This window comes from Scyliorhinus torazame, chromosome 13 (assembly GCF_047496885.1).
Source record: "Scyliorhinus torazame isolate Kashiwa2021f chromosome 13, sScyTor2.1, whole genome shotgun sequence".
Classification (NCBI taxonomy): Eukaryota; Metazoa; Chordata; class Chondrichthyes; order Carcharhiniformes; family Scyliorhinidae; genus Scyliorhinus; species Scyliorhinus torazame.
The window spans coordinates 57,320,537-57,334,237 of NC_092719.1; the positions used below are offsets into that span (position 1 = coordinate 57,320,537).

The 13,701-nt window shown below is 43.5% G+C and overlaps 1 protein-coding gene and 1 pseudogene across 1 annotated transcript in view; one reads left to right on the top strand and one right to left on the bottom strand.

Annotated features, from left to right (window-relative positions):
• The first annotated feature begins 2,255 nt into the window (after window positions 1–2,255).
• The window catches only part of actr6 (actin related protein 6), a 69,150-nt gene continuing 57,704 nt past the window's right edge, over window positions 2,256–13,701 (top strand). Inside the window, exons 1-3 of the mRNA XM_072471581.1 lie at window positions 2,256–2,366; window positions 2,453–2,570; window positions 12,480–12,548. Of these exons, the coding sequence (XP_072327682.1) occupies window positions 2,299–2,366; window positions 2,453–2,570; window positions 12,480–12,548 (255 nt within the window). The 5' untranslated portion in view covers window positions 2,256–2,298. The remainder of the gene's footprint in view (window positions 2,367–2,452; window positions 2,571–12,479; window positions 12,549–13,701) is intronic.
• LOC140387769 (26S proteasome regulatory subunit 8 pseudogene) lies at window positions 5,124–6,012 on the bottom strand (annotated as a pseudogene).

A 13,701-nucleotide genomic window follows, 5' to 3' on the forward strand; every position in this document is an offset into this window, starting at 1 on the left:
TTCCTTAGACTCAGGGGTGGTGCTGGAGGACTAGAGAATTGCAAACATTACTTCCAGGTTCAAAAAAAGGTGTAAGGATAAGCCCAACCACTACAGGCCAATCAGTTTAACATCCAAGGTGGGGAAACGTCTAGAAAAAATAATTCGGGACAGCATTAATAGTCACATGGACAAATGCAAGTCAACTAAGGAAACCCATGATAGATTTTTTAAGGGAAAATCATGTTTAACTCATTTGTTGGAGCTTTTTGAAGAGGTAACAGAAAGGTTTGACTGGGGCAATGCTGTTTATGTAGTGTACATGGATTTCCAAAAGGCATTTGATACAGTGCCGCAGAACAGACTTGTGAGCATAGTTATAGCTTATGGAATAAAAGGGACAGCAGCAACATGGATATAGAATTGGCTGAATGGCAGGAAACAGAGTGTAGTGGTTAATGAACGTTTTTCAGGCTGGAAGAAAGTTTGTAATGGAGTTCCCCAGCGGTCCATGTTGGAAACCTTGCTTTTCCTGATTTTTATTAATGACCCAGGCTTTGGTGTACAGAGGAAACAATTTCAAAGTTTGCATTTGATACAAAACGTACAGCATTGTAAACTGTGAGAGTAGTGTAGAATTTGAAAAGGGCATTGACAGGTTGGTGGAATGGACTGACAGGTGGCATATTAAGTTAAATGCAGAGAAATATAAAGTAATTCATGCTGGTAGAAAGAACATGGACAGTATAAAATGGGGTGATGGAGGGTACAACTCTAACAGGCGTGCAGAAGCAGAGGGACCTAGATGTATATGTATATATTATTGAAGGCGGCTGGACAGGTTGAGAGTGGTTAATAAATCATACAGTGTCCTGGACTTTATTAGTAGGGGTATAGACTACAAGAGCAAGAAGATTATGTTGAACTTGTTTAAGTCACTAGTTCGGCCTTAGCTGGAGTTTGTGAGCCAATTCTGGGTGCCGCATTTGAGGAAGGATGCGCACGCATTGGAAAGAGTGCAGAGATTAATCATGAGAATCGTTCCAAGGATGAGGAACTTCAGTTACGAAGATATATTGGAGAAGTTAGGTCTGTTTTCCTTAAAGAAGGCGGATAGATTTGATAGAGGTATTCAAATCATGAGGGACCGAGATAGATAGGAGAAACTTTTCTTTCTTGTGAAAGGACTGAGAATGAGAGGGCACAGATTTGAAGTAGTTGGCAAAAAAAGCAATAGTGATATGAGGAAAAACATTTTCACGCAGCAAATGGTGAGGGTCTGCAATGCTCTGCCGGAGAGTGAGGTACAGGCAGGTTCAATTGAAGCATTCAAAGAGGAATAGACTGTTACTTGAATTGAAAGCATGTGCAAGATTATGGGGAGAAGGTGGGAGAATGAAACTAGGCGAGTTGTTCATTTGGAGTGTCGGTGCACACACAATGGGTCAAAAGGCTTCCTTCTGTGCCATAACAATCCTGTGATTCTGGGTGCAGGTCTGTCTTTGCAATTACCTATGTACCCAACAGAACTTTAACACCCCAGATAATGAGAATCGTTGATTTCACTTAGAAGATGAAACAGGATATGTTCCTTTAGGGAAGGAAATCTGGTCTACAGCCAGACTGTAGCCCCACAGCCATTCCCACTTTAACGGCTTAGCAAGTCATTCAGTTCAAGGGCAATTCGGGATGAACAACAAATGCTGGCCCAGCCAGCAATGCCCAGTTTTCATGAAATAATTTATATATTTAAGAGGAAACTAAACACACAAATACAAGAGAAAGGAATAGAGCGCTATACTGTTGGATTTAAATAAAAATGTGTGGCAGGTGGCCTAAGTGAATCATGAACGATTGGGCCAAATGGTCTGTTCCTGGACCTCATATTATATGTATGTTTATGTATGTTTAAGCAATCAACCTCCCCTCCCCCCCCCCCCCGTTCTCAGCGACTCCGGAACCTTAAACCGCTTATTTGAACTGCAGGGAACGATAGAGAGGACGGACAAGAGGGCGGCTGCTGATTGGTTAGATGGATACGAGCGATGCTGATTGGTTCGATGGAGGCGGGCTGCCTCGGAGTGATTGGGTGGAGAGAGACGGCGGTTGATTGGTGCAGCGAAAGAAGGCGGTCGTTGATTGGTTGGGAGGTGCGAGGCGGCCGTCGATTGGTGGAGCCGGGGTTGGGATAGGAGGCTGGTGATTGGCTCTCCGGTGTGCAGGAGGTTGATGATTGGGGGGGAGGAGGCGGAAAGCGGCTGATTGGTCGGACGGTGTGTAGACGGTTGCTGATTGGTCGGGCGGAGGCGGGAGGCAGCCATGGAGACGCTGGTACTGGACAGTGGCGCGAGCACGGCCAAGATCGGCTTCGGCGACAAGCGAGTCAGGTAAGAAATAGAGCGCGAGAGAGGCCGGTGCCCACCCTCAGGCCGACCCGATCTCATCCTTTCCTCTCTCTCTTGTCCCCTTGCAGCGTTTTGCCCAACTGCCAGTTCCGATCCAGGACGGCTCGTCTCAAAACCTTCACCTCCAACCAAATCGACGAGATCAAGGACCCCTCCGGCCTGTATTACATCCTCCCCTTCCAGAAGGTGGGTGCAACGGGCGGTCACCGGAGCCTCCGATAAAAACAAAGTGGAGTCACATTGGACCTGAAACGTTAACTCTTGTCTCTCTTCAACCCACCCCCCACTTGCTGCCTGAGCATTTCCAGCACTTTCTGTTTTTATCTCAGATTTCCAGCATCCGCGGTATTTTGTTTCTATTGCACTGGAGTCACTCCTGCTTCAGGCTGGGTTACCCTTGTGCACACGATGAGGATGAAATTGGAGTGCTTTGGGCATTGCCATCTGCAGGGGAGGGCGATCCACATCTCTCCTGGATGCATTCTAGGCGGAGCTCCGGCTACCTGGACAAGAATACCTTGCCTCCAGATATCAGAAATTTGGGGCTGGATTCTCTGCCCCGCCGTGCCACATTCCTGTTTCACCCTGCCGGCGGGATGCTCCGTTATGCCGGCTGGTCAATGGGGTTTCCCATTGTGGGGCAGCCCCATGCCGTTGGGGAAACCCCCGGAGCTGCCGACAAAACGGAGCATCCCCCGGTGGAAAATCCAGCCTATGGTATTGCAATGCTGGCATTCAGACCTGTCAATCGCATCTAAACTTTTACTGTTTAATTTTGAAATGCCTCATACCAATGGGATGAGGTAACAGAACCCCTGATCCCCTTATTAATCTTTCTACCAGCATGAATTACTTTATATTTCTCTGCATTTAACTTAATATGCCACCTGTCTGTCCATTCCACCAACCCGTCTATGCCCTTTTCAAATTCTACACTTTTCTCACAGTTTACAATGCTTCAAGTTTTGTATCAAATGCAAACTTTGAAATTGCTTCCTCTGTACACCAAAGTCTGGTTATCACTATTTGGATGGCTAGTGCGTGGTACAGAGTAGCTGAGGTCGATTTGGGAACTACCTCTTCATCCTGTCCTTGAGAGTGGAGTGAAAGCCACCACTGACGAAGAAAACTGCCAAGAAAAATGGCTTGGGTTGAAGCATCAGCAGATAATGAGCTAGGGACCTTCCTTCAAGGCAGAACACACATGAATGAATGATTGGATTGGATTTGTTTATTGTCACGTGTGCTGAGGTACAGTGAAAGGTATTCTTATGCGAGCAGCTCAACAGATCATTGAGTACATGGGAAGAAAAGTGAAGAAAAGAAAATACATAATAGGGCAACACAAGGTATACAATGTAACTACATAAGCACCGGCATTGGATGAAGCATACAGTGTTAATGAGGTCACTCCACAAGAGGGTCATTTAAGAGTCTGGTAACAGCGGGAAAGAAGCTGTTTTTGAGTCTCTTCGTGCGTGTACTCAGACTTCTGTATCTCCTGCCTGATGGAAGAAGTTGGAAGAATGAGTAAGCTGGGTGGGAGGGGGTCTTTGATTATGCTGCCCACGTTCCCCAGGCAGCGGGAGGCGTAGATGGAGTCAATGGATGGGAGGCAGGTTTGTGTGGTGGATTGGGCGGTGTTCACGACTCTCTGAACTTTCTTGCGGTCCTGGGCCGAGCAGTTGCCATACCAGGCTCTGATGCAGCCAGATAGGATGCTTTCTATGGTGCATCTGTAAAGGTTGGTAACGGTTAATGTGGATATGCTGAATTTCCTTAGTTTCCGGAGGCAGTATAGGCATTGTTGTGCTTTCTTGGTGGTAGCGTCGACGTGGGTGGACCAGGACAGATTTTTGGTGATGTACACCCCTTGGAATTTGAAGCTGTTATCCATCTCCACCTTGGCTCCGTTGATGCAGACAGGGGTGTGTACAGTACTTTGCTTCCTGAAGTCAATGACCAGCTCTTTAGTTTTGCTGGCATTGAGGGAGAGATTGTTGTCACTGCACCACTCCACTAGTTCCCTATCTCCCTCCTGTATTCTGACTTGTCGTTATTCGAAATCCGGCCCACTATGGTGGTATCGTCAGCAAACTTGTAGATGGAGTTGGAACCAAGTTTTGCCACGCAGTCGTGTGTGTACAGGCAGTAGAGTAGGGGACTAGGTACGCAGCCTTGAGGGGCCCCAGTATTGAGGACTACTGTGGAGGAGGTGTTGTTGTTCATTCTTACTGATTGTGGTCTGTTGGTCAGAAAATCGAGGATCCAGTTGCAGAGTGGGGAGCCAAGTCCTAGCTTTTGGAGCTTTGATATGAGTTTGGCTGGGATTATGGTGTTGAAGGTGGAATTGTAGTCAATAAATAGGAGTCTGATGTAGGAGTCCTTGTTGTCAAGATGCTCTCGGGATGAATGTAGGGCCAGGGAAATGGCGTCTGCTGTAGGCCGGCTGCGACGGTATGCGAATTGCAGTGGATCAAGGCGTTCTGGGAGTATGGAGGTGATGCGCTTCATGATCAACCTCTCGAAGCACTTCATTACGACAAGTCAGGGCCACCGGACGGTAGTCATTGAGGCACGTTGCCTGGTTCTGAAGGAGTAGATCATACAGGCCCTTGAACCTGCCTCCCACCCCGACGTTCTGTAAGATCTTGTCTGATCTGATTGTGTCCTCAGCTCCATTTTCCTGCCTGCCTCTCTAATAGTCTAAATTTCTTTCTAGTTCAGTCAATTTTCCCGTTAATTCGTCCTGATTGCACAGCAAAGCAGGATCCAGGATGTCAATTCATTGGTTGCCATAATGACCTTAATATTTATAGAGGCCTCAAACCCATCAAGCTGGTTGAGAAGTTCCAACATTGTGTGCTGCATTTCACTGTCCCCACCAGAACCACTATCCAATTGCAAAGAACCAGTAGAGTCAATTTCATCCATGAAGATAATAGTTGGAGCATGCTCTCTGGCATCACAAACCGCTCCGGCACCATACCAGTACCTTCGCCAATGAATTTCTGTACAAACTCAGAGCGGATGAAGGTGCAGTCAGTTTGGTGGGCCACAGCTCTTGCTCGCAGTGTCTTTCCAGTGCCTGGAGGTTCATTCAGCAGTACACCCTTTGGTTGGGCAATGCCGAGAGCTTCAAACAGTTCAGATTGCTTCATAGGCACTTCAATAACCTTAATCTCTTTGATCTGTTTGTCCAAGCCACCAATCATTTCATAGCTAGAATGGAACCTTCTCGACCATCATCCGAAATACCAGAGGGTCCACTTTGCTGGGCAGGATTTTGTGTGGCGTGTAGCTATAATTTCTTAAGCTACACGGCAATTAGGAGTCACATCATTAATGTCAATGTTCTGACTACATCCACAGCATATTTTCTCTCTGGATGAACCTTGACAAGCACCTTCTCCTTGTCCATCGCTCTCCTTCATAAGACCCCTGTTCCTGTAATAGCTGTATTCTTCCTGCAGGTGCACATTTTGGCGTTGAGTTCATTTCTTTGAGCCTGTAGACATTGGAGATTCTGATTCTTATCATTAACGATAAGCTGCAGTTCTTCAATTTTTGACAGATCATACTGGCAGAGATCTGTCCCTCCCTTTCCATCTTCCATGTCCATCCGCATGCTGCTGGAAATGGATATTTGATATTCCGTGAAACAATATTCTGGGCAACTGCAGAGCAGTCAAGCCAGTGAGACTGCTCAAACCTGGCATTGTCACCGACTCTGTCCCCCGGCCATGCGTCTTAAAGCAAGACTGTCCCTTGTCCATGCATCTTGAAGCTGGAACAGTTAACTTTAAATCTGAGGGGCAGCACGGTGGCACAGTGGTTAGCGCTGCTGTCTCATGGCGCCGAGGTCCCAGGTTCAATCCCGACTCTGGGTCACTGTCTGTGTGGAGTTTGCACATTCTCCCCGTGTTTGTGTAGGTTTCGCCCCCACAACGCAAAGATGTGCGGGGTGGGTGGACTGGCAGTGCTAAATTGCCCCTTAATTGGAAAAAATTAATTGGGTACTCTAAATTTATAAAAAATAAAATTAAAAATCTGAGACAGATAGATTTTTGTTGAGGAAAGATATTAAGGGATAAGGAGTTAGGCCGCAGATCAGCCATGATCTCATTAAATGGCTTGACAGGCTCGAGGGGCTGAATGGCCTACTCCTGTTTCTAAATTCCAACCTGACCATAATCCAATTTGACTTTACTTTTTATATTCATGCGCCTGTGGATATATTTTGCCTTTTTTTGTTTCATAGATTCGCTTTGCCCTCCTGGTTGTTTTTTGACATTTATCATTATCTCCTTTGTCACGATCCCTTTCACTGTCCATGCAATTAATGTATGCTGCTTTCATTACACTCAGTTATTCTCTTTATATCTTTATTGGTGTCTCAGTGATAGGGTGCTCGAATAGTGATAATATTAAAAGACTAATAATCGACTAATGCTCCAGAGATGGAGTTCAAATCCCACCATGATAGGTGGTGGAATCTAAATTCAATTGATTAATTAATCAAGAATACAAAGGTAGTCTGCCCAACTTCCAATTGTTATAGTATTTTTCAAACACAGGAAGGAGTGCTTTAGAGTTAGAAGCAGTACATAATATGTGCAGGCAGGGGACACGGTAATGTGGAGTGAGTTGTTGTGGGTGGTGGTGGGGGGGGTGGGGGGGGCGGCGGGGGCAGGTACCAAAAACTGGTCCCAAAGGCATTTAAATGTGCTGTAAACGGTTGCTGGGTGATCATTTAGATTTTCAGTTAACGTAGTTGCGTATGCAGTGATGAAGCTGATGCAGAGTTCAGCTTATAAAAAGAGCCTTTCAGAACAATAGTCATATTGGACTCAAGACGTTAACTCTGTTGCTCTCTCCACAGATGCAACCAGACCTGCAGAGTTTTATTCCAGAGTTTAGCGTATTGCGTGCTATCTTAATATGTTCCAGGTGAACATTCGAATAGATAGATGAGTGTAAGGCAGAGAAGCCAGAGTCAAAAATCGAAAAGGGCGACAGTACAAGGTACAGTGACTGAAGGGAGTTCAGTGAATAGGCCCAGTAAGACTAAAAGGAATAAAACGGGAAGTAAAAACATAAATGGAAAGCGACGCGGTGGGTTGTTACATGAAGATATGGGTTCAAGGACAAGGAAAATTAGGAGAAAAGTTAAGAGGAAAAATAACTTGGGAGAGGTTACTGATCAAGGTGTTAAGATTCAAAACAGAGGCATAAAAGCCAACATAAGTGTACTTTGCCTGAATGCTCGCATTATTCGGAATAAGGTAAATGAGTTGATGGCGCAAAACATCGTGAACGACTATGATTTAGTGGCCATTACTGAAACATGGTTAATCGATGGTCACGACTGGGAGTTAAATATCCACGGGTATCAAACTATTCGGAAGGACAGAGTGGATGGTAATGGAGGAGATGTAGCTCTGTTATTTAAGGATGACATCCGGGCAATAGTAAGGGATCGGTGCTATGGAGGATACATTTGGGTTGAAATCAGGAATACTAAGGCAAAAAAGTCACTGATAAGAGTAGTCTATAGGCCACCAAATAGTAATATTATGGTGGGACAGGCAATAAACAAAGAAATAACTGATGCATGTAGAAATGGTACAGCAGTTATGAGGGATTTTAATCTACATGTCGATTGGTTTAACCAGGTCGGTCAAGGCAGCCTTGAGGAGGAATTTATAGAATGTATCCGCGATAGTTTCCTAGAACAGTACGTAATGGAACTACGAGGGAACAAGTGGTCCTCGATCTGGTCTAGTGTAATGAGACGGGATTGATTAATGATCTCATAGTTAGGGATCCTCTCGGAAGGAGCGATCACAATATGGTGGAATTTAAAATACAGATGGAGGGTGAGAAGGTAAAATCAAACACTAGTGTTTTGTGCTTAAACAAAGGAGATTACAATGGAATGAGAGAAGAGCTAGCTAAGGTAGACTGGGAGCAAAGACTTTATGGTGAATCAGTTGAGGAACAGTGGAGAACCTTCCAAGCGATTTTTCAGTGCTCAGCAAAGGTTTATACCAAGAAAAAGGAAGGACGGTCGAAAGAGGGAAAATCGACCGTGGATATCTAAGGAAATAGGGGAGACTATCAAATTGAAGGAAAAAGCATACAAAGTGGCAAAGATTAGTGGGAGACTAGAGGACTGGGAAATCTTTAGGGGGCAACAGAAAGCTACTAAAAAATCTATAAAGAAGAGTAAGATAGATTATGAGAGTAAACTTGCTCAGAACAGATAGTAAAAGTTTCTACAAATATATAAAACAAAAAAAGAATGGCTAAGATAAAGATTGGTCCTTTGCAGGATGAGAATGGAGATTTAATAATGGGAGATGAGGAAATGGCTGAGGAACTGAACATGTTTTTGGGGTCGGTCTTCACATTGGAAGACACAAATAACATGCCAGTGACTGATGGAAATGAGGCTATGACAGGTGAGGACCTTGAGATGATTGTTATCACTAAGGAGGTAGTGATGGGCAAGCTAATGGGGCTAAAGGTAGACCGGTCTCCTGGCCCTGATGGAATGCATCCCAGAGTGCTAAAAGAGATGGCTAGGGAAATTGCAAATGCACCAGTGATAATTTACCAAAATTCACTAGACTGGGGTGGTCCCGCGGATTGGAAATTAGCAAACGTGACACCACTGTTTAAAAATGGAGATAGGCAGAAAGCGGGTAATTATAGGCCAGTTAGCTTAACTTCGGTAGTAGGAAAGATGCTGGAATCTATCATCAAGGAAGATATAGCGAGGCATCTGGATGGAAATTGTCCCATTGGGCAGACGCAGCATGGGTTCATAAAGGGCTGGTCGTGCCTAACTAATTTAGTGGAATTTTTTGAGAATATTACCAGTGCGGTAGATAACAGGGAACCAATGGTTGTGCTATATCTGGATTTCCAGAAAGCTTTTGACAAGGTGCCACACAAAAGGTTGCTGCATAAGATAAAGATACATGGCATTAAGGATAAAGTAGTAGCATGGATAGAGGATTGGTTAATTAATAGAAAGCAAAGAGTGGGGATTAATGGGTGTTTCTCTGGTTGGCAATCAGTAGCTAGTGGTGTCCCTCAGGGATCAGTGTTGGGCCCACAACTGTTCACAATTTACATAGATGATTTGGAGTTGGGGACCAAGTGCAATGTGTCCAGATGACACTAAGATGAGTGGTAATGCAAAAAGTGCAGAGGATACCGGAAGTCTGCAGAGGGATTTGAATAGGTTAAGTGAATGGGCTAGGGTCTGGCAGATGGAATACAATGTTGACAAATGTGAGGTTATCCATTTTGGTAGGAATAACAGCAAAAGGGATTATTATTTAAATAATAACATATTAAAACATGCTGCTCTGCAGAGAGACCTGGGTGTGCTAGTGCATGAGTTGCAAAATGTTGGTTTACAGGTGCAACAGGTGATTAAGAAGGCAAATGGAGTTTTGTCCTTCATTGCTAGAGGGATGGAGTTTCAGACTAGGGAGTTTCAGACTAGTTATGCTGCAATTGTACAAGGTGTTAGTGAGGCCACACCTGGAGTATTGTGTTCAGTTTTGGTCCCCTTACCTGAGAAAGGATGTACTGGCGCTGGAGGGTGTGCAGAGGAGATTCACTAGGTTAATCCCAGAGCTGAAGGGATTGGATTACGAGGAGAGGTTGAATAGACTGGGACTGTACTCGTTGGAATTTAGAAGGATGCGGGGGGATCTTATAGAAACATATAAAATTATGAAGGGAATAGATAGGATAGATGCGAGCAGGTTGTTTCCACTGGCGGGTGAAAGCAGAACTAGGGGGCATAGCCTCAAAATAAGGGGAAGTAGATTTAGGACTGAGCTCAGGAGGAACCTCTTCACCCAAAGGGTTGTGAATCTATGGAATTCCTTGCCCAGTGAAGTAGTTGAGGCTCCTTCATTAAATGTTTTGAAGATAAAGATAGAAGGTGTTTTGAAGAATAAAGGGATTAAGGGTTATGGTGTTCGGGCCGGAAAGTGGAGCTGAGTCCACAAAAGATCAGCCATGATCTCATTGAATGGCGGAGCAGGCTCGAGGGGCCAGATGGCCTACTCCTGCTCCTAGTTCTTACGTTAAAAACACTGCACTATTTGGAAATAATTTGTACAGGGAAGGTTTAATTATCTGGCTGTGTTGAATTGATTGATCTTGGCTGCAAGTTGGTAGGATGCCACAATTGGCCTCTTGAGTATATGTAGTAGGGGAAGAAGCAACCAAGGTTCACACTTCTGACAGCTATTGTGACAATTGATGGAAGGTGCATATGTTGAGATTAGGAAGGGATAGAATAAGGCTTGGGACTGATTCCTTTTATTGGTTTCGTAATTGTGGAAATTGGGTTCATATGGGCAAGATTATCAGAGGACTGCTGGTGCACATGGAATGGCAATCTGACATTAGACAGTGATGTTGAAAGGAAAGGGGAAATGAATAAAAATATGTATGCACAATTGTTTTTATGAAGGGGAAGAAAGAATATACTTTTACAGATCTGGATAGTTGAAAATGATCTTCCATAATGAGAGATGAAAAGCCATCCCTTGCCTTGTATGTTTACATCCTAAACATTATGGCCAAATAGTGGTTATACCATGGTTATAGATAACGCTTGTGATTCAAGGAATAGGTTCTATGGTTTTGACCATTATTGTTTATGTTACAGTGGAGATGATAGCTTTGTTTTATCACAAAAATCAATGGTTAAAAAACTGTCTTAATTCAATGCCTCTTAATTCAAGTATATTAATGCTGACTTTACTGTCAAAGTTTTAGTTTTAAAAGCCAAACATGATATGTCAGAGATCGGTTCATGTTACTTTCGATTTTGTTTTCAATTTCTACAAAAATGCAGGTATTGAATTTATTATATATGCAAATTATGTAATCGGAGTCACTTTTTTGATAATTTTCTAAGTATTTGGTTTAGAATGACGAGTTTTAGGGCAGCATGTGGTGCGGTGGATAGCACTGGGACTACGGCGCTGAGGACCCGGGTTTGAATACCGGCCCTGATTCGCTGTCCGTGTGGAGTTTGCTCATTCTCCCCAAGTCTGCGTGTGTTTCACCCCCACAACCCAAAGATGTGCAGGTTAGGTGGATTAGTCACGCTAAATTGTCCCATAATTGGAAAAAATTAATTGGGTACACTAAATTTATATTTAAAAAAAATAGAATGCCAAGTTTTCATCTTGTGGCTCAGTATTTACTTTAGGCAAACTTTAAAAAAAGATTGCCGACCTCTGAACTTAGACTATGTCCCATGTATCTCAAATGATTTAGCTAACTGTTGTAAACTAATGGATAGAAACATAATGGATTACAAAGGGGGAAGGAAGAAAAAATGTTTTATTTTGTTCACGGGATGTGGGTGTCAGTGGCTCGGGCAGCATTTATTACTCAATCCTTATTGCTCGAGAAGGTGGTGGGGTGTTTGTTGCCTTCTTGAAAGTGTATGGAATAAATATGTTTCATAGATGCCCAGAAAAGGCTAGCTTCAGTTCTGTAGCTGCTAATTCAAAATAATTGCTTGCTGTGATCGTGCTGTCGATAGTGATAACCTCTTTGGTATTGTTGGGCGGAAAAAAACAGCGCAAAGGTTTGACGGGAGGGTTGAGAACTGCAGGGCACATAAGATGGCTGGCAAAAAAAACCAAAGTGATGTGAAAACCCTTTGTTACTCTCTGGATTGCACTGCTTGAAAGAATGGAGATTTTGCTATGATTTTTAAAAGGAATTCTAAATAATAAAGGTGAACAATTTGCAGGAAAGGGCGAGAGAGTGGGATTAGCTAAATTGCTCTTGCAGCGATAGCATGGATTTAATGGCCTGTAACCGATTTATGATTTTATATTTTATTTATGTTAATTTACTTCATTTTCGTTTTTGTGTCTTCATTCTGGGTAAAGGTCCAGTTTCATCTATTTTCCAACCATATTGCGTTGTGTTAAACCTTTGGTACAAAAAGGTAGGTTTTGGTTTCCTCGGAAATGTTGAGAAATTATGTTATCTTTTGTCTCTGAATGCATCATTTACATTTTGTACCATTCCTCATTTTAGGGATACTTGGTAAACTGGGATGTTCAGAGACAAGTATGGGATCACCTGTTCGGCAAAGAAATGTACAAGGCAAGTACTCTGTGATCATTGGCATGCTGTGGTGATTCTAATTTGGAAACCTACCCTTTTGATTCTTACATTCTACTATCTTACATAGTCAACACTAATGGGTGCTGGGGGGGTACCTTGGATCGTATTCTCCACATATAAATATCTCTTCATTGGCTACATTTGTAAGTTCAGTTGTCTTACTTAATAGTTGCCAGTGTGTCGAGTACAAGAATCTTCAACATATTCCTTCACATGTTCTGTGGCCACTCGTGCTCAAAATACCACACATGGTCCTGCAAGAAAAGCAATAACTTGCATTTATATAATGTCTTTAAAGTAGGAAGATGTTCTGAGGGTGTTTCATAGCAGCCTCACCAGACAAAACGTGACACCAATCCAAAAAAAAATTATGTTGGGGCATCTGAAGCTTTGTTAGTGGTAGGTTTTAAAGAGTGTCTTTAAAGTAGAGAGCTTTAGGGGTGAAGTTCCAGATTTTAGGGTCCAGATGGTTGAAAGATTGTCATTCATTGGTGGGGTGAAGGGTGCATAAGGAACCAGAGTTTGAGGAACACAGTGACACTCTTTGAGGAACACAGAGAAAGGAGTGACTTGAACATATGGACAAGAATTTTGAAATGCTGCAAAGGGGTTGAGAGGAGACCCAGCGTTCAAGTACTTTGAAGAGGGAAAGACAGGCTGGAGATGAGGTGGTAGTTTGCATGGTGGTGATGGCTGGTTTGTAGGAGAGGGAGAAGGATGTTGTTTGCAATAGCAGCAAGCATGAAGACAAGAAGGCAAGTTGGGTGATCATCTTGCTCGTAATAGGGTCAAGGCAGCAAAAGATGGATCCTATTGACAAGATGAGCTTGGAGATGGTATGAGGGAAGTAAACTTGCAAAAGGTGTGAGTTCAGATTTAGGGCCTTCAGTTGACTTGGTAAAGACAGAAGGGTTGTAGCAGAGGCAAGTAAATGAATGGTCTCAATCTTGACAAAGAAATCCACAAGCTCCTTGCATAATGAAGGAGGCAGGGAAGAAGAATTTACAGAAGCTGGGATGATCTTTGAATTCTGAGAAGATATTGGGACTAGTGAGCAGTTTTGGCAGCTGAGTTCAAAGTGTGATTAGTGTGGTCCATCTAGATCTGGTCATGAATGGCTAAACTAGTTGTG